This window comes from Maylandia zebra, linkage group LG6 (genome assembly GCF_041146795.1).
Source record: "Maylandia zebra isolate NMK-2024a linkage group LG6, Mzebra_GT3a, whole genome shotgun sequence".
In the NCBI taxonomy this organism is placed as follows: domain Eukaryota; kingdom Metazoa; phylum Chordata; class Actinopteri; order Cichliformes; family Cichlidae; genus Maylandia; species Maylandia zebra.
This window is the reverse complement of record NC_135172.1, coordinates 36,944,998-36,972,979: the sequence shown is the minus strand read 5'-3', so window position 1 is coordinate 36,972,979 and position 27,982 is coordinate 36,944,998. Positions and strand designations below refer to the sequence as shown.

The window sequence follows — 27,982 nt, the reverse complement described above, 5'->3', positions numbered from 1 at the left end:
ATGTAGATATTTCAGGCTCTGATTAAGGCATTTATGTGTTGATGCATGTACTAGCTAGTTAACGTCTCTGCTCAACATTCATTATGTTGTCCCCGATTAGCAGGATTAAGAACCCAGTTTTAGCCATGGTAGCACATCAAAGTGGACCTAGCTGCAGCAGCTCAGTCTTAATCGCTAGTACAGATCAAACTCTAATACTAACCCTTGACTTGGTTGGGCTCCTGCAAAACATTTGTATGATTGCATAACTGGTCTCATGAGAGGTAACGATATAACTGTTCCTGTTCACATACCAGAAAATCCAGAACATGAGGGTTAAATTAACTGTACGTCAGACTTCCATATAATTAAAGAGGAATTTCGTGGATTTTATTGAATCTGTCGAAGAACTTAGTATTTCCATGTAAGTTTATAAAAAGTTACAAACAGGCTTTTGTACAAAATTACATCACTTCAGTATCATGCTCTGGAAATTAAATCCATTTACAGAGTGGAAACTTGCAATTACAATAAATGATTTTAAAATGAATATCTCTCATTTTAAAATATGTTCATGCACCAAACCCTCTCTCTTTTTTGGTTTGTTTTTGTTTTTTGAGGTTTTACCAAAGCCTCAGAATCTCTGTGATCTTTTATGCAACTAAAAATACTGTCAATATCAATGCTTTGTTGTGGATCACATTAGGTCAGCAGTGGTTTTTTATAACTTTGTTTACAAAGCAGTGCAGATTCATTGCTGAATGTGTATGCTTAAGCATGTGTTGTAGATGCTGGTAAGTGTGTGAGGTTGTGAGTCTGTTTGTCTTCCCTGAGGGTATGCAGTACACAACATTCTATATATTTGTTAGATGGAGGGAGAGGAAGCTTCTTAATGTGATGATGAACTCCATCATCTGACATAATCAGGATGAATCAGTGCACCGTGTTACATAAGCAGATCCCCATCCTTACCTCACCCTTACCCAGATTAGAAACACAGCAGACACAGCCGCCTACAGCCTGCTGATACCTGCCTGCAGCCTGGAGGACTGACGTGATAACAGAACACTGACATCTAGAGGTCAAATGCTGATATCAAACATAGTGCTTTCTCTCTCTTGGAAAATGAAAAATGTGTTTTCACTTTCTTTGAAAACCCCAAATGACTTGAAACGGACAATTCTTCCTAATCTTGCTGTAAAGCAAACAATATTTAAGGGCAGGGGTATAAAACATTCAGCCCACTGGAGGGTCCAGTTTGATGTACTAATGACTGAAAAATGCAGTTTTGCAGTACTGACAAGGACATAAATCGTGGCCTGTTGTGCAAAAAGAGTAGTAAAGTAACTAATAAACCATTAAACAAAAAAATATATATATCATTGCTGACAAATATCATAGTATTTCTCAATAATTTTGAAGTCCCAGCTTTATGGTTTTGTGATTTATTTGTATTTATTTTTTATTTATTTATTTTTAAATCAGGCTCGACTGACCAACAGTTTTACAGAATTAAAAGTCTTTATTGTTGGAATTAAAACATCTTAAAAATTCTTAACACAACAATGCTAACAACGCTCTTTTGAAACAAAAATATTTTACAAATAATATAGTATCTTCTGCTGTTGTAAAAGATCGTGACAATAAATATGTTGCTTATTTTTTAATGACAATAGAGAGCTCAGAAAAATACTGATTATTTACAGCTTTAGCAAATGCTTATTTTTAAATAAAAATATGTTTTAAAAAAATAAACCAATATTAGTTTGCTTCACATATAATTTAAGTCATATTTCTATTACCATTTTGGACACACCAGCTCATGGGTATGGGTCAGTGTTTCTCTTTCTGACTGCATGATGTTTAACTGTTGTGTCACATCAGTTTTGTGGTCCTTTTAAACTGTATAGAACCCAGTGTAATAGATTTATAGTTATCAGATACTTTGTAAGGACATAAAATCATACTGCAGTGCAGTATTCTTTCTTTCCCTTGCACAAAAAGGGGGAATTAAAAAAATAAAATAAAATTAAACATTGATATTTGCACTTGGCCAAAATCTGCCAAATATCAGTACTTCATCTTGCTTTGCCTGTAAGGGGAACAGAATTTGAGATGACTATATCATCTCAGTGCTGACATAATTAAGCATGGCTAATAAGCACTCGTGGCTTTCTTCGTAAGCTGTGAGTTCTGGATACACTGTTGTGTGTCATCTTGTAACCAATGCTACAAACACTTTTAGGTCTTTTGTTAGTGTTTAAGTCCACTGTCTGTAAACCCACAGTGTGTACAGTGTTTGTAAAAGCGGGTCTTATAGCTTTAGACATGCTTATTTTACAAAGGTTGTCTTCTTCTGGTTGACATGCTGCCAGGTTAAGTTAGGACTTTGATTTAAGGTATATGGTAACTGTTGTGCTCAGATATGTAGATGTGATGGTTAAAGGGTACCCAATATTATCTGTCTATCTAATATTGTCTGTCAACAATGGTGGATGCTCATGTTAAATAAGGCTAAGGTTTCACGTATTGAGGTCAGTGTACGTGTGAGTAATCCTATCAGCTAAATGTTCAGGTGTCAGACTTTCAGTTTCTACAAGTTCTTTTGTACGATGTCACAAAGGTAGATATCTCTAAAACGGTCATCTTAGCACAAAAGCCCCACACGAGCAGCCAGTCATGGTAAAGCTGGCTTCTTTGAGATAAAATATGTGTAATAGAGAGAGACAAAGGAGATAAACTTGCTACAGTGCCTGCAGCAAGTCCCCTGCTCCATCTTTTTTCTGTGGAGTACTTCTCTAATTACCAGTGCTTCAGCAATTACTAATGGTCACTCTTTAAGTGACGGATATCAATCATTTCTGAAGCTGAAGGGTTTTCAATTAGATTTTGAGTTAGACCTATCTCATTTGTTTTGTAAGTATACCAAAAACATCTACACCAGATGACTTTTGAGGTCCTACATTCAGACAAAATTTGTCTACTTTTTAATTAAAATGTCCTATACTGGCAGAGGTGTAGATTTGTGTATATGCGAGAGCGTTAGTTGTGTCTCTTCATGTGCAGAGCCAGGTGGTCTGAGCGAGAGAAGGCTCTCTGACAGAGCATACACTGGTACGGTTTCTGACCCGTGTGCTTGCGGTAGTGACGTGTCAGCTCATCCGAGCGGGCAAATTTCCAGCTGCAGCCCTCCCATGAACAGTGGTAAGGCTTTTCACCTGATAAAAGATAATAAAGCAGATAGCAGTTTTTTAAAAAAGCATCATTTAAACCATGAGTTAAGATCAGTTGTTTCTGTTGTTGGTTACCTGTGTGGGTGCGGAGGTGAGCCTTGAGGTGCGAGCTCTTGGTGTAGGTCTTGCTGCAGCCGGGGTATTCACAGCTGTGGATGGCTGGTCTCTTTTTCCCCGTAGCTCTTCTGCCACGCTTCCCTTCCAACCCACTAGGGGGCACCTGTTGTCCAACCAGCAGAGGCTGCTGGTGCAGGGGCAAATGCCCCTGGCTGTGGTTGTAGTCACAGTAAAGGCTGGCAGTGTGGTTAAAGTGGGGCAAGTAGCGGTAGTGTCGAGGGTCAGGAGTCACAGGCTGAGGTCGGATGAACCTGTTTTCAGGGATGGCCACCACGGGAGGCTGTTGCTGTTGGTGGTGGTGGTGATAGTAGGGGTTGAAGTCCCATGATGCAACCTTACTGAGGCTTCCTCTGCTGTGTCTTTCAACACTTCCTCCTTGGGAGAAGTCAAACTGATTTACATTATGCACATTAGAAAATAAAGTTCGACCTGTTTGATCGTCATTAAAACTACGCTGGTACAGCTCTGGCTGGACTGTGGTGGTTTCAGCAAGGGACATGAGCTCAGCCATGAGGCTGCCGCTGTTCATCTGTAGACTCTCCTGTCCTGATGGGTCCTTAAGCACACTCGTCTCTTGGTATGCAGTGTTTGGGTCAAACTGCGGAAGCAGTTGGTTGCTGTTGTTGAGAGAGGGGCTAGGGTCGGGGGAAGGGCTGCGCCACTCTGACAGCAGAAACTCAATGTCCCATGATGCTTGGCTGTCATCATCCAGGAGCTCCTCTGCCATTTGTTCAGAGACCTGCAGTTGCTCAGAGCTCTTTGGTGACAGTTTAGTGCTTGGGGAGTCCAAAGGGAGAGACCCATCTGACTTACACACCTGTTGGAGAGAATTTTAAGATCATGAAAACCAAGAACATCCTTAAATGTTCACAGAGGGTAATCTGATTTAAAACGGACCAGACCAGTAAAACTGTTGCGTAATAACCACTGTGAGATGGTTTGAGAAAACTATGTGCAATTTCAATAATATGTCTCAGTTTTTCTATGTGCAGACAGACTTCTGTTATCACATGTACATTACAATTTGTAGATCACAATGGATCTGCAAAGCCACAAATCCTCAAGTGTAGAGTATTTTTGAACTTCAACAATATTATTTTTAGTTCTGTATAAAAAGAACAGCTTCCGTCTCAACATACTTCTATCTTTATGGACATTTCCACTCTGTTCTGTTACAAATTTGAATTATTAATGACTGTTATTCAATTGTAAAACTTTCAGACTTTGCAAAGTCACTGTTCTTTATTACTGATTTAATTTAGTTTAGTTTCTTTCACATAATAGTAAAAAAAAATTTTCAGATTGCCAGAAATAACAAAAAAAAATGCATTAATTTCTGCCCACTGTGGTAATAGATGCTGGTGGCTCTCACACACGTGTATTATTCTAATACAAATCCAAAGCTATCATTAAAGATATTCAATAAATTATTTATTAAGCCAACAGTTTTGCTCCCTGCAGACTTTCTTTACATTGTGATTTCATTGCTTTTTCATATAAAGCAGCACAATCCACAATACAATAAGTGAACTCAATTGGAACAACAGCAAAATTTTACAAAAAGCTACCAAGTGTAAATAAGATTTCATTTAACTTCATCTTGAAACTGTATGCAGTATATTTTTAGAGCCCTTTAGAACAAACAAAAAAACTTACAAGTCATTTTGGTAGCAGTTTAATTTTGAGCATTATTCCGTCACTTTTGTAGTAAAAGCAGACACATAAATATTAAATGGTCACACTACATGAAAGGTGAGTCACTATATTTCGCTAAAAGAATCAAATATTTGAAGTGAACATGCTACTTACTTTCATATTGTCAGTGGAGTGAGAGAGGTTGGAGAAGGAGCTGAAGGAAGGGAGCACAGCCTGGGTAACAGCCATCAAGCAGTCTGATATGGCAACAGGTGTAACAAGAACAGGAAAGTTTCTCTTTTCTTTTGGATACTTCTGTATTTTATTTTTTTTTACATGCCCACCTCACCCTCAGCTAACAGGAAGTCAGACTCCAGCTCACCAGGCCTCTCATCCCAGTTACAGTCCACTCAGTGCAAACAGGCCACAGAGAACTGCCTCCTTTTCGTCATTGCTTGCCTGCTATCTCTCCCTCCTCTCTCTTGTCTATCTCTGTCAGCTGCAAGTCTAACTTCAAATCTCTCGTTTTCATGTAGGTTTTGACCGTTAGGAGGTGGAGCATACGTGTAAATTACTTCTCTGGTTCCTTTAAGACCGGTCATTTATAAACCCTAAGAAACTCTACTATCTGACCTCAGCACACTGTCTTCCTGTTGTGTGGGATTCAGAGCAATAAAACCTGAAAAAACATTGAGCATCAGGCTGTCCTCTCACCTTTTACATGTGAGGAAAGACCAAACAACCTTCGCTTTTGCTGCAATTAAAAGCTAAAATTTGATGAATCATTATCAGTGAAATGGTCACTGACGTGAATATGCTCAACAATCATTTTACACTCATGTTTTTAAAATTCTTAAAGTACGTTTTTACAGATGTTTATTTCACAGAGGAAAAAGTTGGGATCAAATAGCAACACACACATTTTTTAAGGCTTCACAGGGAGTCAAATAAGGATTAAAGCAATAGCTGTTAACTGTTTACGCATTAAACACGAAAGAAACATTTTTGATTTGTCACTGGAAACTTTTATTTTGTAAGTAGAATATGTCAAAAAGGGAAAGGGGGAAACTGTTTTACAAAATTAAACAATAAATTAATATAAATTTGCGTATGTGAGTTTTAATTTGTATCATTTGGCATTTGTGTAGCACTGCACGTTTCTGACAGTGTACATCAGGTATTTCAGGGAAACAAAATCATGCTAATGATGTAGAGCTAAAATGTATCAAATATGATACACTAGCCTTAACAGGATTAAACAGCTGCTCCATCAAAACTGAACGAGTAGTTTTAAAATGATACACAAAATAATAAAATCATGATAATTAGATGGTAACAGTCACTGCAAATAGTTGCAAATAAATAAAAAAAAAAAGGGGATAAATAATGCTGAAAACATCTTCTAAGTTTACTGAACTACCATCCATACTTTTGAATGTCTACACAAATGCCTTTAAAGTGCAGTAAAATTAAGCCTGTAGACAAATGGCGCACACTCAGTTATTTTTCATTCACAAGTAAACAGATCATTGGCTGTTATCAGATGAAAGGCCGCTATCTATTTAAGCACGCTTTGGCACAAAGTCCAAACTGTGTGGGCACACATACAGAGACGTTTTATGCACGTTTAATGTTGATAGACATGTTAATTGAAAAAAGAAAGCATACATGATTTGAAAAAGCAGCTTGCATACTTTTAATATGATTGTGTAAATACCTAAAAACAGGTGACTGGCATATAAACATATACTAAAACAAATAATGGATATGTAGTAATTTTAATTGTTTGACTCTACAGCAGAAAGTGAACCTCTTCTTCTGTTTTTGCTGCTTACAGTTTAACACACTTGTGCACACAGGTTGTGTCTGTATTCCCAGCGAGGACGTGTGACTTCTGAGAAGACCTATGTGTGAAAGGTGATTATATTCGGGCTGCTGTTTATCTGCAGACATTCAGCAAATGCAGGCTGCTGTATTTCCACAGATAATGATGCCCTGACTGCTGCAGACCCCCGATGACTTGCCCACCACTGATAAAGACTCTCTCTTGAGAGTCTTCCGAGTGACGACTACACATAAGACATTCACTATGCAGGTTGAAAAAATATGCAATGATCGACTGCTTTATAGACACATTGAATCGTACATGTACAATGACAATAAAGGGCCATTCTATTCTATTCTATTAAACAAGTTCAATTTAGGCTGTTTATTTGTCACTTTCAAAGGCATTGACTGAAAATGCATTTGTTTGAGTCTCACGATTGGTAATTAGTTTGCGTTACTCTTAATTATTTTTTTGAAATCCCTTGTAGTTTTGATGATATAATGTCAATATCTTAGGGATCCATATGGGTGTTTTGTTCTATAAAAATGGTATTTAGCTATTAATTAGCTAGTAATTCCTGACTTCCTCTCTGTATATATATTTTAACAGAATAAAAAATGTTTAATAGACTCTTGGTGACAAAACTAAAATAAATGAAAATAAAATCAATAACTGATGGAAGCCATTAAAACGGTAATAAAAAATAATAATCTGTCTCCCTCTAGTGGCCATAGTTGACACTGCACCACTGTCTTGAAACCATTGGTAAGCGTAAAATATCTTTTAAAAAAGATTTTAAAAACGTGGAGTCTTATAGTAATAATTTTCTGTCTTTCCCTCTTTTTTTCCTTTTTTTAAAAACATATTTCAGTGAGTTAAAACAGGGCTTTTGTTATTTAGTTGCTATAGCAACATAGTGTTACTGCCGTCTTCCTGAGTTTGAAGTTGGTCTCCTTTTTTAAAGACTGGCCTTTCCTTAAAAAACAACGAGGTAAGCTTTAATAATGTTATTAGTGTTTAATATTAGATTATTAATATAATATTTAGTTACAATATTTGTCTCGTAGATTAACGGGTTTTTTTCCGAAGCTTTAGGTCGTGTTGAAGTCATTCATAGATCACAGCGATGAAGTTCACGTTAAATTCAGGAATAACAGCATCATAAATTGAACTAAAACAATGGTTTTCTGGGTTGTAATTTGTGTGTTTTAGTTTGCAGATGGAAACTTCCTCACAGGCTTCAGCTAGCAGGGGATTGTGGAACAGCCCCAGAGCCACACAGTTCAGCAAGGAGACCCAGGACATGCTGAGATGTAAGCTGTGCTCCAAAAAAATCTGAGCTCACTAAAGAAACATTAATAAAAACCTTAAATTTTGCTCTAGCATATTCTAGCATGCATACATGATGATATCAGTGCAGCAGTTTGAACTAGAAATACAGTGTTGACAGGCTGGAATCAGCCCGCCACAGACTGCCCAGCTTTGTTCAACCTTGATGTGTTGATAGTTTTGAATTACTTACTACGTCTTCAAGCAGTTCCTCCAAAGGTTTCAGGCATGTTGGAGTTAAAACCTCAGATAAATTGTCCTGGGTCAGAGGGAAGTTGGGGTTTCCAGATTTGAATATACCCACCAGCGTCTTTCACTCTGAGTGTGAGGCACTTCAGTGTCATTGTCAGTCCTGTAAACACACCATGTGAGCTTTTCGTGGTCAGAACATTTGTTCTTCATTTTGCATGTCCTCAAATTTTATGAAGATATGAGAGATTTTCAGCATGGTCTCAGAATTTATGATCCCGCTATAGAGCTGTGTCTGTGTTTCATTTACCGTTGCTGAGGCCTGTGCTGTGTACTCTTATTGTTCTGTTTCTGTGCTCAGTGTTGAAGCAGGAATCAAGGGTCACCAGCCTCAAGAGAAAACAGATCAACAATCAGCCAAAGAGTAAGTTTGTTAAAGGTCTGATACTGTCTCATGGAGTATTTTCTTATATTTATACTTAAGATATAGTTGTAAGTTAATAACAATATTCCACTCTGTACATATGACCTGTTGCTAAATACCATCATGATTTTGGCCCTTATGGTGCCATATACTGTTACTATTGGACTTCAGATTGATTTAACACTCGGGCATGATGTGCTGAGAGCAGGTGTACCTGATATGGTTGCCTAAATTATGTGGTTCACGTTGTAACTCCCACCTGCTGTTCAAATCTGTTTGTAAGGAGCAGACACCCAGGGTCTGGATTGGGGGACAGAGATCTAGGCAGAGATGCCCAGATCTGCCTCCTCCCAGCCACCACCTCTTATTCCAAGGCATTCCCTGGCAAGCCAAGTGACACAATGTCCATAGCTTGTCTGTTCCGGGTCTCTTCCCAGACACTACCAAAACACCTCTCCGTCCTATTCAGATGCCCAATCTTCCTCAGCTGACTCCTTCTAGTGTGGAGAAGCTATGTTTATACTCTGTACCCCTGTCAAATGATCGAGAACCTCGGCCTAGCCCAGTTCACTGTTCAGTTTCTTTAAACTGTGAATCATGCAAAGCTTGTCGGGAAGAGTCCCACACTTCAAATATGGGGTTTGAAAAAAAGCATCCACAATTAGCAACGCTTCATTTTTTGTAAACAAAAAACTTTTGCTGCTGTAAAATTTTCTCCTTCAGATGAAACAGCTTTGCCTTTCACCTCTGATCCGGCACAGTCTTCTCCTGGTAAATCTGTCCAGAAACACTGGCCAGTCCACACTCAGAAACGCACCGCCAAGGCATGTTGGTCTGGGAACAGCTACGAGAGAGAAAAGTTTCGTCCTGGTCCAACACGTACGTTCTTGAAACTGACATAAATTTCAGTTTATGTGTATATTGCATGTCATCGATCCCTTCAATTTTCCCCATTTCTTTCCTTTTCTTCTTCATTTATTCCATTTTCTGCACTCTGAGAAAAAGTCAGGCTCTGTTTTTCGGAACTTTTTCTTCATGTCACCCAAGGAGACCTAGAGAAAGAGAAGAGGAAGCTTCAGAACATCTTTGCACATGGGACCGAGCAGCCCGAAGCGGGATCTTCTCAGAAGCCTCCTCAACATCAGAGCTCAGAAATACCAAAGAAGATTGATCGCTATCAGGAAGGTGAGGCTGACTGCAGAGCAAAACAATGAGGTGGAGCGGTTACACCAGCATCATATTTGAATCTTAAAGGGACAGTTTAACCCCCAATTTTTCCTCTTGCCTGTAGCGCTGTTTATCAATCTAAATTCTTTTATTGGGAGTTGTTTTGTAGATTTCAGCTCCAGAAATGTCTGCCTTCTAGATTGTAATAGAAGTGCATGGAACCTTGGGGTGTTTTTAGTGCAACAAAAGATACATTTGAAAAACGGAAATTTGTTTTTGTAGGGAATATTTTCTGAGCCTTATGACAAGATCAATGTGCTCACTGACCCTCAGAGTAAGAACACGTTCTGTTTTTCCTGCAGTTCTGAATGAAATACAGGAAAGACAACAGTTTCTGGAAGACATGGCCTCCCTGGGTCAGGAGAAAGATTATATCAACATCATCAACACTGAGATATCTCAGGTAAACGTGCTTTCAGCCACTATTATGTTCATTTAGTATTGTATTTTAATATATATATATATATATATATATATATATTTATATTTCAGTGACGAGACAGATCAGTAGCAGTTTAAATTGAACTAAGATATGATCAGATTCACTTAAATGTATCCTGGCTCTAATAACAGAAATTACGAGAATTGGAGATAATGGAAAAATCCCACGTTCCCACATCTGACACAAACGCAGAGAGGACAGAAAATGCAGCCAACAAAGAAGACTGACTGTTGTCTTTGACCGGGCGGTCTGCTTCTCTTCAAGCAAGCGACATACCTTCAGTCAGAGCAGAGACACACGCGCACGCCAGTGAATACAACACACATCTACCCAACTGTGTGAATTTCTTTTATTCCTCTGCCTCCCAGTGTCAGTATTTCACACAGTCCTGCTGCCGTTTTAGGACAATGTACAAGATGACAAAAATGTGGTGGCACAGAAGCCCTTTGTTTCAGCTGGACAGGAAGTTAGGCACAGAGCAGAAACAGACAACAGACACAGCCACACAAGACAAATACATCATCTAAGAGACGAGAACACGAACAGAATGAGTAAACGCGTTTACATTAGCTCGAACTAACGATGTATGCAATAAAATAAATGGCACTCGATATAAACTAAGGCAAAACACACACGCACAAAAAGGCATAGTAAAATATAAATTAATGATTGCATACCTCAGGTCCATCCTTCAATAGTTAAAACCGTTATAAACTGGGCTTTTGCTACAGTTGATAAAATACTGTATATTTTCTTCTTCTGAAATTCAATATTACATCTGTTACCTTCCATAATAAAAGGACACCTATCCTGCTTTTCCTTGGAAAATGAATAAGTCCCGTTTAAAACTAACCGGCAGTTTGTTTTTTGTCTGCAGTTCGTTACTCGTCTAATTTTCTCCTCCAGTCTAACCCACTTAAAAATACTATATCTATGTTTGTGTAATGCTTTGATGACAAGCACCAACACAATTGTAAAACTACTACTGAAGAAACTAAAATACACACAAACACAAATAAAATATATGTGTATATATAGCAGCTAGAAGTCTTTGATTGAGCTTTTCAAGAGTAGATGCTGCAGTTTCAAGCAAGTTTCATCGGGAAAAAAACAACAAAAAAGACAAACTTATTGCTACTAGTACCATGGGCTCAACCCAAACATGATATAAAACCTCAAATACGTGCACCTTTGAAGGAGTAAAGGAGACCACTACTCAAGAGGGTGTAAGTAAAACTAAAAACTCAAGGATATCAGGGATCAACGTAAGCTGACATATCACATCTTTGCTGAAGGCCTATAGAGCAGAGTCACTGTGCAATGCAGGGATGTTAAAGCAAAAAGTAATCAGTGCAGTAATACAGAAACCCACCCAACATGCCACTAGTTTGAATATTCAGAGCCTAAACTTTTTAAAGCACTTGCTGTCAGACACTAAAAGGCAACTGAAAATAGTCACTGAATGAGTCTTGGTGCTTAAAAACTGTTTGAGGAGATGTCATAATCTTCTATCAAAATTCTTTAGTCTTCTTAAAATAGTAGTCCTTCAAATATCCTCTTGAGCTAGACGTGTCCTCTGCTGTTCAGCTCTTCTCCTTACGCGGGCTGGGACTCTTTCCCGGTTCTCCTTTATGGCTCAGACGCTTGAGCACCTTGATGGGTTTAAACTTTGCCCCTTTTTTCTTCTGGTGATCGCTGTCTGGATCCTTCTGAAAGTCTGATGAGGATTAAAATAAGAAATAAAACTGCATTAAAAATTTAAAGGAAGGAAAAGAGTGCCTTCATGAATCTAATGAAACATCATCGCACCTTTTTTCTTCAGCATCTCTTCCATAAGCTTGTCCTCTTCTTCCTCCCTGTGACAAAACCACAGTTAGACTCCTGCCAGTCTCTACACAACACAGATGCACATGAACTGTCTGTACTCGATTACCTCTGCCTGTCCTCGTCCATGCTGTTGACTATTTGGTTGCGCTGTTCAATGATGGTAACCAGCTCAGCCATCAGCTCCTGCTCCCGACTCTTGTCATCCTCGGTCCAGTCTTTCTCTGATGAGAGGAAAGAAGAAATGGAAGAAGCAGAGCATGATTAATAATTTAATCTGTTGTTTTATTTCAGTTACGTACACGTTGTAGGTGTTCACAAGGTTTATAAATTATTGATGCAAAAGCAGAGCAGCATTCACTATAAACTAAATGCACATCCACCATCCTGTCAGGTCAGCAGGGAGTCCTGATTAATAAGTCTTGGAGTGCTGGAGATACTGACATTTCATTCATTGCACAAACTAACCAAGAGATTCTTAATAATTCAAACTGAAGATTGATTTTTTTTTAAGTTCTTTGAGTACTTCAATAATGTAAACAATTTTACAGAATATAGTTACTGGGAGCCACTGAAATGAAACTGGATTGGGCATTTAATGGTTTTTACCTTCCTTTACATGTGAGAAAGGCCAGTCTGGATAACGTTCTAACCCAGTTATTATACAGATGGAAATGTCTCAAATACCTGGTTTGTTGAGAAGACACCTCAACTCGTACTCCACATCAGCCTGCCTCTCCTCCAGGTTCTGCTGCTTCGCCCTGCAGAGAGCAACACATTAACCAACAATAAGTTCAAAAATATAACTTCACGCTTACTATTCTGAGCATCTGTCTACAGGGTTTATATGTAAAAATAAAACCAGCCATGACGTTCCAAAACTGTAAAATTTATATCTTACGTGTAGACCAGCTCAGCTTCCCGTCGGACAAGAAGGTGTTTATCATGAATTAGGGTGAACCAGTCCACCAACAAGTGCTCCTCATCTTCATCTAAATGAAGAAAGGGTGAATAACAAATATTAGTACTCCTGTCATTTCTGACAGAGAAGCAGATTTGCTTTTATTACTTAGAAATGACTATTTTAAAAAAACAAAACAAAAAGAGCAGAAAGCTGGTCTTCACTGGACTTAAAGTGCTGTAATGTGATACCGTTTGGATTGTCTCTGAGCTTCTTCTCCAGCTCCACTCCCCTCTGCTCCAGCTCATCCAGCTGCTTCTCCAGCTGACTCATCTCCCCATGGATGTCCTCAACTGGGATGTATTGATCTGACTGCACCTGGAAGGATGTTTGAATCACATGACTACTACTTCATCTGTTTTACTCTTAACTGATGATGTCATTTCTGTCGGGTTTATTTCTGTTTTTAATTAGTCCGTTTTTATTTTGGGGGGTTATTTACCTTGCGTTTAATAAGTGGGAAGCCATGACCGGGAGCCGGGGGTCTAGCAGGACGGGGGCCTTTTGGCGGTCTGGTTTTAGAATTGGCAGGAGAGGGCGAAGCTTTTCGGTTGAAGGGGTTCTCTTTACATATCCGCTAAAAAGAGAAAAGATGCAGTTGGATTTTTAGTATGTGCAAAGTGTATTGATATATAAATTGTTTTCTGTTTGGAGGTGGCGCCATTACCTTGTTTTGTGACTGGGTGGCCTCTGAGGCCAGTGGGCTGGGGTTGCTGGGTCGTGGTGGTGGAGGTCGAGGAGCCTTGGTCACTGGGTTGCGACTGGTCTGTGGAGTGGCTGGAGCTGAGCTGGCATTTGCTGGTACTGGAGAAGGGGCGGGGCTTGGAGAAGGCTGACGGAGATGCTCAGTCGAGGAGGAAGAAGGGGAAGGCTTGGAGTCGTTCGGTGAGCAGATGGAAGGCTCGGAGACGCTTTTGGTGAAGTTGTGTTCCTGGTCGCTGCTGCCACCGCCAGCTAAAGGGAGCTGAGAGGAGCTGTAGTCTGAGCCTGAAGACAAACTCTCTGTACTGAGAGCTGGAGAGGGGGAGCAAGAGGAGGACTGAGAATGAGAGAGAGCTGAAGAAGAGAAAAGTTTTTGAAATAATTTAAAAAAAACAGCAGGGACAGAAGAAATTCAAGAGGAATAAAGTAGTTTGAAATGTTGGAATAAAGCGAGGATAAGGGGAAAGAAAACACAACATTATTTTTAGCATCTATTAGCAACACATCTCTTTTCAACTATTTTTAGTCTGTGACTCTTTAGAATAATTTTTTTTATTATTACTATTTTTATCAGCTGTGTACATAGTTTCCGCTCACCTCTTTTGAAGTGACAACTTGTCTGTTAAATTAGAGGTTGTTTAATTTTACATCAGACAAACTAATCTAGGATTAAAGTGACTAACAACAGCACACACACTTCACACTTCTATACTGCACACATTTTTGAAGATTGGATGCTCAAAGTTGGACAAATGTGCTTTTTATCTATTAAATGGATAAAATGGAAAGTAAGGCACAATATTATAAATCACTGGGTTGTAAACTTCAGTCTTGATCAATGACGATCAGGCTTTGCAACTGAAAATCAAATATGAATTTACTTTTGTCCTGTTACATGTAACTCCATATACCTGGCAGTTTAACTAGAGACATAAATAGAGAGTGAACAAATAAACTGAGGAAATTCTGTTGCACAATAGTGCTTGCACCCCTTGCAGAGCCAATCAACGACAAACACTTTGTCAGTAGTTGCACATATCTGCCCGAATACATTACCAGGATGGCTCTGAATGGTGACCCTTATGTTACTATGAAAAGTACCATGCACTGCGTGTTCAGTGTCTCTACTATTGTTCAGCATATTTAGACGCATCTGTCTTTTCCAGACACACTAGTTAGCTCATCATCAATCACTTCCTGAGAGCTGTGTTACAAGTTAGAAGCACATTTCCATGGCGAAATGACCTCATTCACGATGAGTCAAGTACTGATAAATTACAAAAATATGGATAAGTGATATAAAGAGTATGCCCCCTGAAAAAGTCAATCCTAGTGCATAATTTTGGGCACAGCCATGTTTCATAAGGGACTCTGCTTTCATTCAGTTTAACTGCACAGTCATATTGGTGTTTTCATCTATAAACTTCAAATTTCTCAGCTGTTTACACTGAGTTTAGAAACCCACTGAATCAGGTGACACTAAAGAAAATGACCTATGTTTCTTTCTGTAATTTCTTTACAAACATTTGATAAAACATCAAATAGTTAAGTTACTGTTTGATACTTGTAAAGCACAAAGGGGATGCTCTTGGTGTTTGTGGTTCTGATAAAACTGACCTTGGTTACCGGTGGGTGGCCGAGGAGCACGAGGTGCAGGCCGTTTCTTGCTCTTGGTGCTTGCAGGACTGACAGAGCGGGATGAACTTCGTTTATTAGTGGGAGTGTCTGCACCCACTGCGTCTGCTGCCTGAGTGATGCTGTACCATGGGTGACTAGACACCACCGTAGCTGGAGGTGCTCCTCCCTCACTCCCTTCTTCCCCATTTCCCTCGTTATTTTCGTCGTCGTCGTCCTCGAACGGGTTGGAGGACTGGGGGGGCGTGCTGGGTCTGGAGCCCTCCCCTTTGAGAGAGGACAAAGAGCCTGTGTTTGGAGGTGTTGCCAGTCCAGCAGGGGGAGGGGGAGGGGCTGGTGCTTTCTTCTTCTTGGGTTCTGACTGAACCAGTGCGAGCCAAGGTGGGTCTTTGGGTTTATGGGTGCCACTGAACAGTGAAACACAGATAGTGATGGAAGGGAGGGTCACACAGAGGAAGACAACAAAGTACATCCACATGGAAGCATGGAGGGTTAAACAATTACAGCACACACTGCAACAACATGACAAACACTATGGAGGTGTGATTAACGAACGTGAAATGGCATTTAAGATAAATTCAGCTACCTTGCAGGAGACTGTGACCTTCCTCTGGGTTTGGGAGGAAGTGGAAGCTTCTGAGTTTCACCTGTGATATTAGGAAAAGCGTTGAGCATGACTATAAACAAATGATTCTGCTATTTTTAGAAACTTACTGTGCAAAAACTACTTACCGACTGCAGGACCGTCTGCTGTGCGGGAGAGTCGAGCCCGTGGCACAGGGCGAGGTGGAGGGATGGGATCAGAAACCCGGCGGGGTGCAGGCACTGGCCGACCGGTAACCTCAACGTGAGGTGTAGAAGGGAGGTCTCCATTTGCTGTGTGTTTGGCTGGTGTTTGAGTTTCTTCTTCTTCTTTCTCTCCCTCCTCCTCTTCATCGTCGCTCTCATCGAAAGGGTTGGGAGGTGTGGCAGATCGTGGTTTCTCCTCTGCTTCGCTGGTACTGTCTTCATTTGTTTTTTCTAAACCGTCTTTGCTTGTTGTAACGGGAGCGACCGTGACTGAGTCATCGGCTGGAACGTCAGAATCGTTCGTTTCCTGTACTGGAGTCTTTGCCTGGCAGCCATCAGAGGGCGCCGTGTGAGGAACTGTGCTGCGACCGGTCCTAGCAGACTGTCCCGACGCTGGTCTCTTACTAAGATCGGGCTGGCCATTCTGGTTGGATAAAGCATTCCTATTAAGGTGATGTGCACAGACAAGTGCCCCAGAGTTGCTTTCTAATTTGTAGGATCCATGAAGCAGTGTCCTGTGACACTCAGTGCACCTGAGAAAACAAAGAAACAAAAACAGGAAGTGTGACGAAAAATAAACAGTTGTTTTTTGTGACCTGTTTGCAAAAAGGATTCACGCATTATTAATGTATACCAAACACCACCTACAGTAGATATATGAATTGAAAATGTTCAACAGGTGAAACATAAACATTTCTTTCTCACGATGTCACAGGAAACCGGACACACCTGTTCTGACACGATAGCTAATTTTAGCTGTAGTGTGAAGCCTATGTGCAGCTGCTACAACTCAGGGTGAAATATTAACTGTTGTGTCCACCAAAAATATGTGACCAGCTCTTTGAAAAGCTGAACTTCTTGCATCTTCAATCAGAAAAATAGCACCCATATCATAGTAACTATTACTGAAAGTAATCAAAACAAAAAGATTTATAAACAAATAGCTAAGGGGAATTTACTGATATTAAAAGAAATAAAAAATAAAAAGTAATGCAATGGCAAATACAAATAGTAATAACTGTTATAATATGTTATAAATGTGTAATAAGTTGTAATAAATGTTTTCTAATTGACAATTTCTTTTAAAACAAAAAGATAAAGCATCCAGTTCAAGCGTCTTACTCACACACAAATCTGAATCCATCACCTGATAGTGCACAATATCCTCTGTCACAGCTTGACTCAATAATTCGGGTCTTGTTTTATCAAGTTTTTAAATTGTTTGGCGGCCATACCCAGAGGGAGGGAGTAAGCCTTGAGGAGAGGAGGTGAGGACGTACAACACGAGAAATGAGTAGAAAGGGAGCGCTCACTTGAAACAGTTGCGATGGTAGAGCTTGCCGTCCACCAAAAACCTCTGCACCAGGTGGACGTGTTTCTGGCAGGCGGCACAGGTGCTGCTGAGAGTGCTCCGCTTGACTGCCGCAACCGCTTCGGTGCCTGTCTGCACGGACTGGATCGGCAAGTACATGCGACCGGGGATGTTGTTCGCAGGAAGGGGGACAGGGAGGAGACATCAGGGGAAGGGGGAAGATGGAGAGTAATGGGGGAGGGGGGAGATCATATACGGAGTCAGGATTTGAGGATGTGGATTGTTCATTCTGTTTAGCTAGCTACATCTACTTGGTTATCTTATTTTTGGAGTTCAAGTGAAAACATAATTTGATTGATTAAAAAAGTGTGTTAAAAAAAAATCAAAAGAATGAAATGATAAAAAGATGTTTATTAGTAAAAAACAATCCAAACAGCTTTGGTTAGTGGCTCTGGGAGTCACACATTTGGGATACAGTTACTCTTTAGGACTGAGATATTGCATTTTTTTTGTTTTTTGTTTTCTAGGTGTTAAGTAAATATAGGGGTTAGAAGCAGCATATTTCAAAACTTGGCACACAGTGTTAAGAAACTACAACTGTTAGTCTTTTATCCATAGGAGACTGTTAAGAAAGACTGACCTAACAGTTCTCTTTCACCTCCAAGCCCACCCTCCCACCCCCACCCTACTGCCTAGGCTCAGGACCAGAGAGCGGAGGGGGGGTGAGATGTGAGGACGGAGAACAGGAAGAGGAGGGAGTGGAATGAATTTCCATCTGAAGAAGGGAGGAAGGGCAAGTGGGGGAGTGATGAGGAGAAAAGCAGTACATGGGAGTACGGGATGGAGGAAAGGTGTTGAAGGGCATGCGAAAGAAAAGAGAGACAGGATACAGAGGCTATCTTTATAGACTTATTCTACCGCCATTGTTGAGCTTTTTCCCCTGCTGTGCAACACATAGCTCACATAAGGAAGTTGACATAAAAATCCATATTTGGATATTCTACACTTTTGTAGTAAAAATAGCAGATTTACACGATGTAATAACTCCACATAGTACATGCAAAATGATTGTTAAATCTTTCAAGGCTTCAAATGTCATTTCAGTGGGATTATCCACTCCATAACAGGCCATCATAATCAAAGTATTTTGAGTGATCTACAGCTTGCTACCATGCAAACTCTAGTAGACACCATGTCAAGCTCCTAGACGTTAATTAGGCCTAATATTCCCAAACAGATAAAAGAATAAAACGCTTCTCCTGGTGCCAAGTCTTATATACTTACCTCAGTCTTATCTTCCAGAGGAGTTACAGGCCTTTTCTGGGCTGGCTCATTGAGACCAGCAGTACTGAGCCTCTTCATACAAGGAGGGTTTGCTGTGGTAGAGAAACAAGGGGAAGCCAGTTAATGGCTAATTTCTTGTATACATTATTATCACACCCAAAATTTAAGCTGTTGTGCAGTCCAGTTTCTTCTGAGTTATGATGAAATGAGAAATGAAGTGAGACTTTTCATGAATGGCACCACTAAATTAAAGTGACAAATATACCCAGGTACTGGCCCCAACCCTCTAGGTTCATGTCTCCCTATTGGTAAAGTTGACCAAGTTGCATCTGTGGTTTCCCCCCTCTTTATTTTTCATTTATTCAAGTTATCAAACACTGAATGTGTTTGCTCTTTGTTCACTGGCATAGGCAGCAAAGAAAGTGGATGATGATGATGATGATGATGATATGACCCAATCACAGCACTTAAGAGTTGAAGGTGAAGACAAGAGAGACTAAACCGACATCCAATTAAAAAAAGATTTACTTTTTCCTTTGATGATTGCTACAGTAGTGCATAAAAACAAAACTCTGGAATATTTTTTTAAACCAACCCAACATACATTCTAGTTTGTTTTTTCCTTTACTGTCTTTTGTTTTTTAAACCCGTCAGAGTCATAGTCCAGCATCTTTGAGTGCAGCTGGGGATAGTAATCTCTGATATGCTCTGACAAGCTGTTTCATGCTGGAGGGAAACCAAAACCTGCTGCAGATAAAGAACTGGTGTATGTGTCACAACACTGAGCTCACCGAGGCTGCAAATAATAATAATAATAATAATGGATTGGATTTATATAGCGCTTTTCAAGACACCCAAAGCGCTTTACAATGCCACTATTCATTCACTCTCGCATTCACACACTGGTGGAGGCAAGCTACGGTTGCCACAGCTGCCCTGGGGCAGACTGACAGAAGCGAGGCTGCCATATCGCGCCATCGGCCCCTCTGGCCAACGCCAGTAGGCAGTAGGGTAAAGTGGAACAAGGAGAACAAGGACTACTTTGACAAACTGCAGTTCAAGATCATGGAAAAGGAGTCAATCCAGGGATAAGGAAGATACTGGAGAGACAGCTTTTATATAATCACATTTACCGCAGTTTGTCACAAATGCAAAACATCTCTGCAGGAAACACTCATACCTAAAATATATCACTGAAAAAAAAAAGCTTACTGAGTCTGTAATAGCATATACATTAACAAGTAAAAGATTATACATGTGTATGTGACAGAATTCACACAGTTGCACGCACCCTGAGACTTGTTGTTGAAGAAGTTGTAATACTGGGACACGTATGTGATGATGCTAAGCCGGTCAGGCACTTTCATAGACACCATGTCTTCTGGGTCCAACAGGGCTGGAATCCCCAGTTCAGTCTCAGCCACTTCAAACGCCTTTCAATGAGGAAAAGAGGATAAGGGGAAAGGAAGTAGAAAGAGCAGGAAACAAAAAGAGATGTTGGCAATGAGACAGGAACCAGTGAGCTTAGATACAAGGCAAAACTTGAGTAAGAGCGAGGTAAACTGACCTCTTTGTTATTAAAGATAAAAACCTTGATAAGCACAAATTTGGTAACAACTCAGCTTGTTCTGTTGTTGAAACCTAATGTGGTATCTTGGTATGACTTCTATCAGTATTTCATTTCTTTATTATTAGGAGTTGTAGTGGAAACTTGTGGGAGTGTGGTCTCTGTATTATTCAGGAGAATGGAAATGATTAGTGGTTAACCTTTCAATGCTTTAAGCACCTACAAAAAAATAAATCCCCTCACTGCACTGAGCCTGCAGGAGAAATCTTATCTCAAGCCGAAATAAATAAAACCAAAACAAGTGGAAAAGCTTGACTGGATGTGTGTGAGAAAGTATGCAGTGAAAAAAAAAAAAAAACAAACAATCCGCCGTTTGCATGATGTTTACATTTATTCCTTTGAGAAAAACCAGCAGTGAGAAAAAAATTCCAGTGAAGAAATGATACTGCAAACAGCATTACATAACAACATACCAGCACGGTTCTGAAACAACAAGGCCTACAAATGCTGCACATCACAATTAAAGTGAAACTAAATCTAAAAATCCCCAAACATGTGGTTTCTAAAAACCAGTCTTAACCTCCCCACACCTACTATTAGATAGTTAAATTGAGAAACCTTATGAACACAAGCACACTCTCTCTCTCACACTCACACTCACTCTCACACACACTCACACACACACACACACACCATCTTGGTCGGCAGCTGCCTCCAAACACGTCATGTATCATTAATACTGTGTGCTGCTCAGTAACATTTAATATCTATTTATTATTATCATCATTATTATTATGCTATTATAGGTATTGATTTTATTGCAGTTATCCACTTCACATGAGTACATGGTGATTCTTTGCAGTGATCCACAGCTAGCAGACTCAGAGTAGTGAGATTTAATGCTGCAGAGGCCTTGAGTCAGATACTATCCAAGTGATGGATCTTTTAACACTTTTCAGCCCAAATCGGGTCAGGAAGACTTTTCTCTTGCATTTTACACTTTGTAAGGCCTAGGATTTTTTATTTTTTGTTATTTTTTTGAGCATGGTGAGCGAGTGAAGTGAAACCAATATAGTTATTTCTGTAGTGGCAACCCAACAACCAAAACAGCTACTTGAGGGAAGCTAAAGTAGTTTCCACCTCGTGCTGAAAAATCTGTGGCTCACCATGACAAATACTCCTAACGTTTTATTTTTGGATTTCAATCTAAAAACAGAGACAAAAACTGGGTGCACTGGATGAATGACAAAAATGAGGTGACACAAAAAGTCTGCAGCTTCCTTCTGGCTCGAATTCTCGTCACCCTGTCATCTATGACTTTCCTAAACAGACCACTCTAAAGTCTGTGACCTAAAGTGTCACCCAAGTGACACATCAACCCTCACCAGGCATCATCAAAAACCTGAAAAAATTGTGTAACACAATAAAAAGAAAAAAAAAAAGAAAATGTCTGCAACATTGACATTTGCTACCAATGTAATGTAATCCACAGTGATTCTAAAGGTTAACAATAACTTGAAACCTGCACAGTAGGAGCTCCTAGCTTGAGTCTCCATGTGACAGCAGTAACATCTAAACAGTGATTCAGCATTTAGTGAGTCTATCAGCACCTCCTACATGAAAGGGGACTCAAAAGTCATTCCAGGAGACAATCAACCCCAAATACACTCATGAAACTTACAAATTGAGCTTACATGGTCAATCAAACAGAATGCTTTCCACATAATATTCACTCCAGACTAGACGTGACAATTACTTTCTTCCTTTATAAGAATTCTTTATAAGCTTCTCACTTCTCCTAACGCTGCAGGAATTGAAAAACAAAACATTAAAACAACAACAAAGAACTGCCAAAGCTGAGCTCAGACTGAAAGGAGACTTCCATTTCAACCCTCAATGTTCTCCTGGCTTCAAAGCCATGTGGAAAAAAAACAGTCAAGGAAATCAGATTTTTAAAGTTTTAGGCTGTATTTGATGTACTGCTTTACAAAGCTGCAAACTCTGCACTTTTGCACTGAAAAGCTTCACTTCATGGTTTCTCCACAGGCTTATGTCAAGAATTTAGTTTTTTCTGACACAGAGTGCTCTGGCTTCCTCCCTCTGACTCTCTGCCCTTCAGCAGAATTGAGTAAGAGTCTGTCTTCACATCACGCACACACTCCACTTACACCCACAACATCTATGAGGAGTCAAACACATAATATGTTTCTGGCTACACATAAGCTAGGGATTTCCAAATGACTCAGGTTTCAAAATGACATCATTCAACACAGAACAACGTGTGCACAAAACATATAGTTGTAAACGTGACTCACCAGGCGGTTGTTCTCATAGACATTCTCCTTAGTCAGTGAGCCAAAATCTCTGCAATGACAGAAAAAGGTTACAACAACATTTAGGATAAGGCTGAAGATAAGGCAGCCAGCATAGTTCTATAGCAGCCCTGTTTCTACATACAACTTGCTCAACTATTTGCACTCATATTATAGACTATAAGCTATAATCTAAATAGATTATAAGCTATTATTTGCCTGACAGCATAACAAACTGCAGTGGTGAGCGGTTACAGCTCCCACCTACCACTGCTGACAATCTCAAAAACCGGCCTTAAATGATGCCTGATGCCAGAGCAAAAAGAAAGAAGCAGCAGGAGCGATGGGCCGATAATTACAAGGCTCTGCTCTAAAATGCCCAGAGCAGGGATCTAAAGCCAGTTTCTCACCAGTAAACATCCTGCAGTAAAACTGGAAAAAATGTCTGAGGAGCTGTGGGATGAATGTGCATAAGTAAATGTGTGCAGTGGTCTTAGACACAACAGTATGGCAGGGGGAAAAATAAGAAAAACCCACCATGAACCCAATGAGTGCTTGTGGAAACCATGTGGAACTTTCAAGAAGGCAAAATCCTGTGAATGAGCTCCGTGTTGGAGCCACACAAAGTGACCTCTGTTCTCTCTAATCTAATTCCCGTGGCCACAAACGCACCGAGCAGCAACTTTAATATCAGGGCTGTGTCAGCCCGAGTCCCCCGTGTCAGCATAACAGACATTGCCAAAATAAAAAGTGCAGTAACTCAAAAATAACAAAGATTTTACATTTTCATACCTCACAGAAAAAAGAAAAAAAAGAACTGACTGGGACGGTGAAATGCTGTGTGTGATCAGCATGCACATCTAATCCACAATGACTCAGAGTCTCACTCCAAGGTTTATTTTAGGTGAGAGAGAGAGAGAGAGCGAGAGAGCGGCGGTAATGACAATCCACATGATCAAAACCTGGCTTGAACCAGTACATCCGCTAAATCTGGTTTAGTCAGTTGGAAAAGCTTTGCAGAATAAGATTGTCTGATGTTATGACAGTGAATAATTAAGCACTAATCAAGGAGCAGGTGAGACATCAAATGAGTTAGAGATTTTAAAAATATAAAACAAAAGCAGCAATAAATTAACAGAATTTTATTTAAATACAAGTTTTAAAAAGACACTTTATGTGCACTTCCATTAACTTTGCCATGAATGACTTCTGGGGCTCCACATCTACTCCATCTCCACTGGTCTGACTGACAGGAGTCGTCATCCAAAGGACGATAAGGCCATCCAAGTCTCATCTGCATCAGTGTGCCATTTTTCAATGAAGCTTCAGTGGCTGCAGAGTAAAGGGCAGCACTTCTACTACAAATGACCTGCACATGCATTAGAGCTAAATCCAGTTCGACAGGCAGAGGTCTCAGCCGCAGATTAGTCTGACGGGCTGTCTGTCTGGATCAGAGGGAGTTCAGCAGGGCCGCTGCAGCTAGAAAGAAAGCTGAACAGCGAGGCATGCTGGGACACAAATTAAAGAGGCAAAGCTTGAAAGCTCCCAGTTTGCAGAGTTTAGGATTTGTCTAATTCCTGTACTTTCAGCATTACTGCTGTGCTGTTTATGCAGATAAAGTCCACTTCACTGTTTAAGTGAAAGTTTGCTCTGCTTCCATTCAGTCCAGTTTGCTCACCTGAGAGATGAACAGCACGAGCCACATGCTTACTGTCCAAAATCATTTATCAGACCACATTTTGCCTGTTTTCTTCAAAGGACACTGGGATGACACGTGGTTAACGGTACATTTTACTGCAGTCTGTGGGAAAATTCTAGCCCTTCATAACAATCTGTTCAGAACAACGAAGCATCCATAGTTCATTTTTTCCCTGATGTTATAAATCAAGTTCCCTCTTTTCCTGTACATTGGTGTGCCTTTGCCCTACCTCAGGAATTCAAATTCAAGGCTTTCATAGGTGAATCTATGGAAGAACCTGCCTTTGTCTCTGGCTCACTCAGGAACTCTTATGGCGTATGACCATTTCCAGTAACCTGTGACAGTTAGCTCTCAGCTTTCTGATGCTCACAGGTCTCTTGAAGCATGAAAGTCCTTTTTATCACCCCTGTCTGCAGGTAGGGCACTGATGACCACTATGGACTGGCAGTTGCCCTTGAAAGACGGGCTTTATGGTCAGAAATGTCAAACTGGGCAAAGGGTTTATCATCTCTATGATTTGCTTCTTTTGTAAAAACGCTTGCTAATCGCTCATCTGTGGGGCTTCTGCTTTTTTTTGTAGCACCTTCAGTGGTTATACAGCATACCATCAGTGTTGGTAGGTTACCATCCTGACTGATTTTGTGTTTGTCAGACACCAGTGAAGACTTTTCTTATTTTTTAAGCCAATTTTCCCAAAGAATAAACTTTAATAAAATTTAATTGAAGACAGAGTGCTTCTGTGGTTTAATACAGTCATACTCGCATCACATGCCTAGCAAGTTTTCCTGGGTTTTGTTTTTAATAACTTATAGTTGCCACAAAATCTCCAAGAAATCTGGACTTTTCTCAAGGCACACCATTGTATTGTGTGAATTCTGATTGAAGAGAAAAAAATTAAATAAACACATTCACATTTAGTGTACAGCAGCATACGTTAAACAAAAACAGGATAGCTTGTGTGCACTGTAAAGTTTCAGGCTGTCATTTGTACAGGTGGCTAAAGGTGGCTCACTGTCACTCAAGTGAAAAACAAAATTACTGTTTTGAATCTCTACTAAAAAGATGGCGAGTCATCATGTCCTCCTCCCTATACCCAACCCTTGTAAATCACATATACAGGCTGTGGTGTTTTGTGGTAACCTCTGTACTCAGTGTGTAGGTGTGAAACACAGAAGGGAAGTGTTGTTACAGACAGAGCGTCGCTTGTCAGGATGACTTTGACACGCCACATTGGACACTCGCTCACATCACAGAACTCACAACATTACAGGAGGCTTTTTTTCTTTAAGTGGCTGTGACAAAATATAATTAAAACATAGAGTTGAAAAATGAACCGTGTCTTCCAAGATAACACTGCCATACTTAGGTATGTTAGTATGGTGCTTTTAGATTTTTACTTAAATACAATGAAAACATCTAATTTCACTGCAGTTAAAGCATTAATAACTGGATTTTTGTCTTTAACCTACAACACTACTCCTACTGTAGCAATGCCATCATTACTACATGGGAGCAGTAAATGTGAAAATGTATGGAAAGTTAAAAAGTACAAGTTGTTTGAATCATAAAGGCAAAAAATATTATTCTAGTTTAGTCACAAAACCTTGCCATGTGGTTTTGCATATGACTTTCTGCTGTGAGTTGCACTGGAACATTTTCTGTTGGAGAAGTGGGATGCATGACCGTACTCTAGTGAACCACATTATGTATGCATATGATCTTGTGGTATTTAGTTCTAGCAGTGCTGGTCTACAGGGGCAGTTTACCACATGTCCTGTTTATGGTACAAAACAGGATACCACACAAAGTGTCTGTAAGAATGCTGTCATGATTTACAGAAGCAAAGACGACAAATATCTAAGATTTCCTGATTTCAAACAGTCTCATAACAATCGTACAGATTCCATTAAAGTAAAAATATCCTGGGCATTCTATTACAGATGAAATGACAGATGATGGAGATAATTATAGAAAATGATGTATGGTGTATGCACAAGCACACGCCCTCTTTTGCAAGTATGGATAGAGTGAACATGTCTCATACTGTACCAGTCTCTGTAACAAAAAAAGTTACACAGACTTCAAGTAGCTTATAATGATACTGTGGGATTACACATGTTCCTTAAGCAATCACAGATCACTAATTACATGACAGAAAAAATGGTTGGTTGGCTTATTTTAAAATGAATGGGGTAAGGATTGTTTTTCCCACTTGGGTTCGTGGTTTCGTCTCCATTTTTAATAGTTTTGAATATGGTCCAGTGTAGTTATTAAGATTATAAAACTTAAGTTATATGTTATTACGTAATGGTTTTACTTGAGATCAAACTGGGCTGTACGTGTATATGGCCTTTGAGTTTAAGGAGTCTGACAGCTCTTCAGATGAGTTCAGATGGCTCTGTCCTGACAGGTTTTGTTCTACATTGGTGTTTTGAATGGATGAGTTACCCTTAGTAATTCTGAACCTCAATTCAGTCACAAAAGAAAACAGTTAGCAGCCTGTCACGCCTCAAAAACCAGTATACCTTTCAACGGAGGCAGCTCCTACACAAAAAAGAACCAGTGTACCACAGATTAACCTTACCGTTAACTTAACCTGCTTCTAACTTCATTTTACAGTAGCGTTTATGTTACACTTGTGGTTACTTACATCAGATCTGGTCTGAAGCGATGAATAATGGCACAAAACGCCAGCCCGTCTCGAAAGGACGTAGACATGTCCTTAATTTGCACATCGTTGTAGTTCTCACACTGTATCCGACACCACTCCTGGAGAGCCTTCAGAGATCCCATCATACTACAGACAAATCCGATGGGGAAGGTGGTGAACTTGGATTGATCGACCTTTATTTGTTGACGGGACAGAGAAAGCGACGACGCCCAGGCAACACCCGAGCTGCCGATACGTTACCTTCATGAGCAGCCACTGAGTCACATTGGAAAAAAACGATCATTTCTTAGGAGCTAGCTGGACGATGCCCAACTTTACCAACTGCAGCAAGCACCGTGTGCGGTTATTCAGACTGCGGTTACTGCGGAATGAGTGAAAAAACACGGCTGATTTCTCGAGCTGATAACGGGAGCTCGCCCTCAAAAGTTCTTGACGTAGCCGAGTTAGCTAACTGGCTGCAGTGGCTTGCTGTTTGGCCCCACTTTGCAGGTTTGCTGTATATGTGTAAACTGTTGTTTCACGCAGTGATGCAGTTTCAGTCGAAGCAGGTGCAGAATTTCCTCTGTGAAGGACCGCAAGACCAGCACTAGGCTTTTGTTTGTAAGTGCAGTGACTACAACGGCTAAAAGACTGGTTTAAAAAAAAGTCTCTTTAGTCCGTTGCCCGCGACGCCATCATTTATGTACCAATACAATTAAAAGTAACCTATGAAAAAATAAAAATCCCGCACAGGAAGTGCAACTCCAGCCGAACAGCGCTGATTAAAACACTGACAGCCTGGCCAAGCTGCCAACCTACAATATCCCGTTTCTCTCCCTGCTCT

General features: G+C 40.1%; 3 protein-coding genes across 4 annotated transcripts in view; 1 reads left to right on the top strand and 2 right to left on the bottom strand.

The window, feature by feature from the left end:
- The window catches only part of lg6h22orf23 (linkage group 6 C22orf23 homolog), a 12,037-nt gene extending 782 nt beyond the window's left edge, over positions 1-11,255 (top strand). Inside the window, exons 2-7 of the mRNA XM_076885179.1 lie at positions 8,005-8,105; positions 8,672-8,734; positions 9,458-9,613; positions 9,782-9,919; positions 10,264-10,364; positions 10,535-11,255. Of these exons, the coding sequence (XP_076741294.1) occupies positions 8,012-8,105; positions 8,672-8,734; positions 9,458-9,613; positions 9,782-9,919; positions 10,264-10,364; positions 10,535-10,630 (648 nt within the window). The 5' untranslated portion in view covers positions 8,005-8,011 and the 3' untranslated portion in view covers positions 10,631-11,255. The remainder of the gene's footprint in view (positions 1-8,004; positions 8,106-8,671; positions 8,735-9,457; positions 9,614-9,781; positions 9,920-10,263; positions 10,365-10,534) is intronic.
- On the bottom strand, positions 1,482-5,487 carry klf1 (Kruppel like factor 1 (erythroid)). The gene is made up of 3 exons (XM_004538908.6): positions 5,139-5,487; positions 3,288-4,146; positions 1,482-3,197 (listed from the first exon to the last, which is right to left on the bottom strand). Exons 1-3 carry the CDS (start codon positions 5,211-5,213, stop codon positions 3,022-3,024), a joined length of 1,110 nt encoding a protein of 369 aa, XP_004538965.3. The 5' UTR covers positions 5,214-5,487; the 3' UTR covers positions 1,482-3,021.
- micall1a (MICAL-like 1a) lies at positions 10,736-27,982 on the bottom strand. Of its 2 annotated transcripts, XM_004538900.3 has the most exons (17): positions 27,400-27,982; positions 27,139-27,285; positions 22,793-22,841; positions 20,202-20,343; positions 18,911-19,002; positions 17,628-17,767; positions 16,258-16,847; positions 16,112-16,172; positions 15,508-15,932; positions 13,856-14,244; positions 13,631-13,765; positions 13,380-13,506; positions 13,129-13,219; positions 12,915-12,988; positions 12,337-12,451; positions 12,213-12,259; positions 10,736-12,120 (listed from the first exon to the last, which is right to left on the bottom strand). In XM_004538900.3, exons 2-17 carry the CDS (start codon positions 27,282-27,284, stop codon positions 11,987-11,989), a joined length of 2,757 nt encoding a protein of 918 aa, XP_004538957.3. In that variant the 5' UTR covers position 27,285; positions 27,400-27,982; the 3' UTR covers positions 10,736-11,986. The 2 variants fall into 2 exon arrangements, with proteins under 2 accessions (XP_004538957.3, XP_004538958.3); XM_004538901.3 differs by having other exon boundaries at positions 13,856-14,202; positions 27,139-27,982.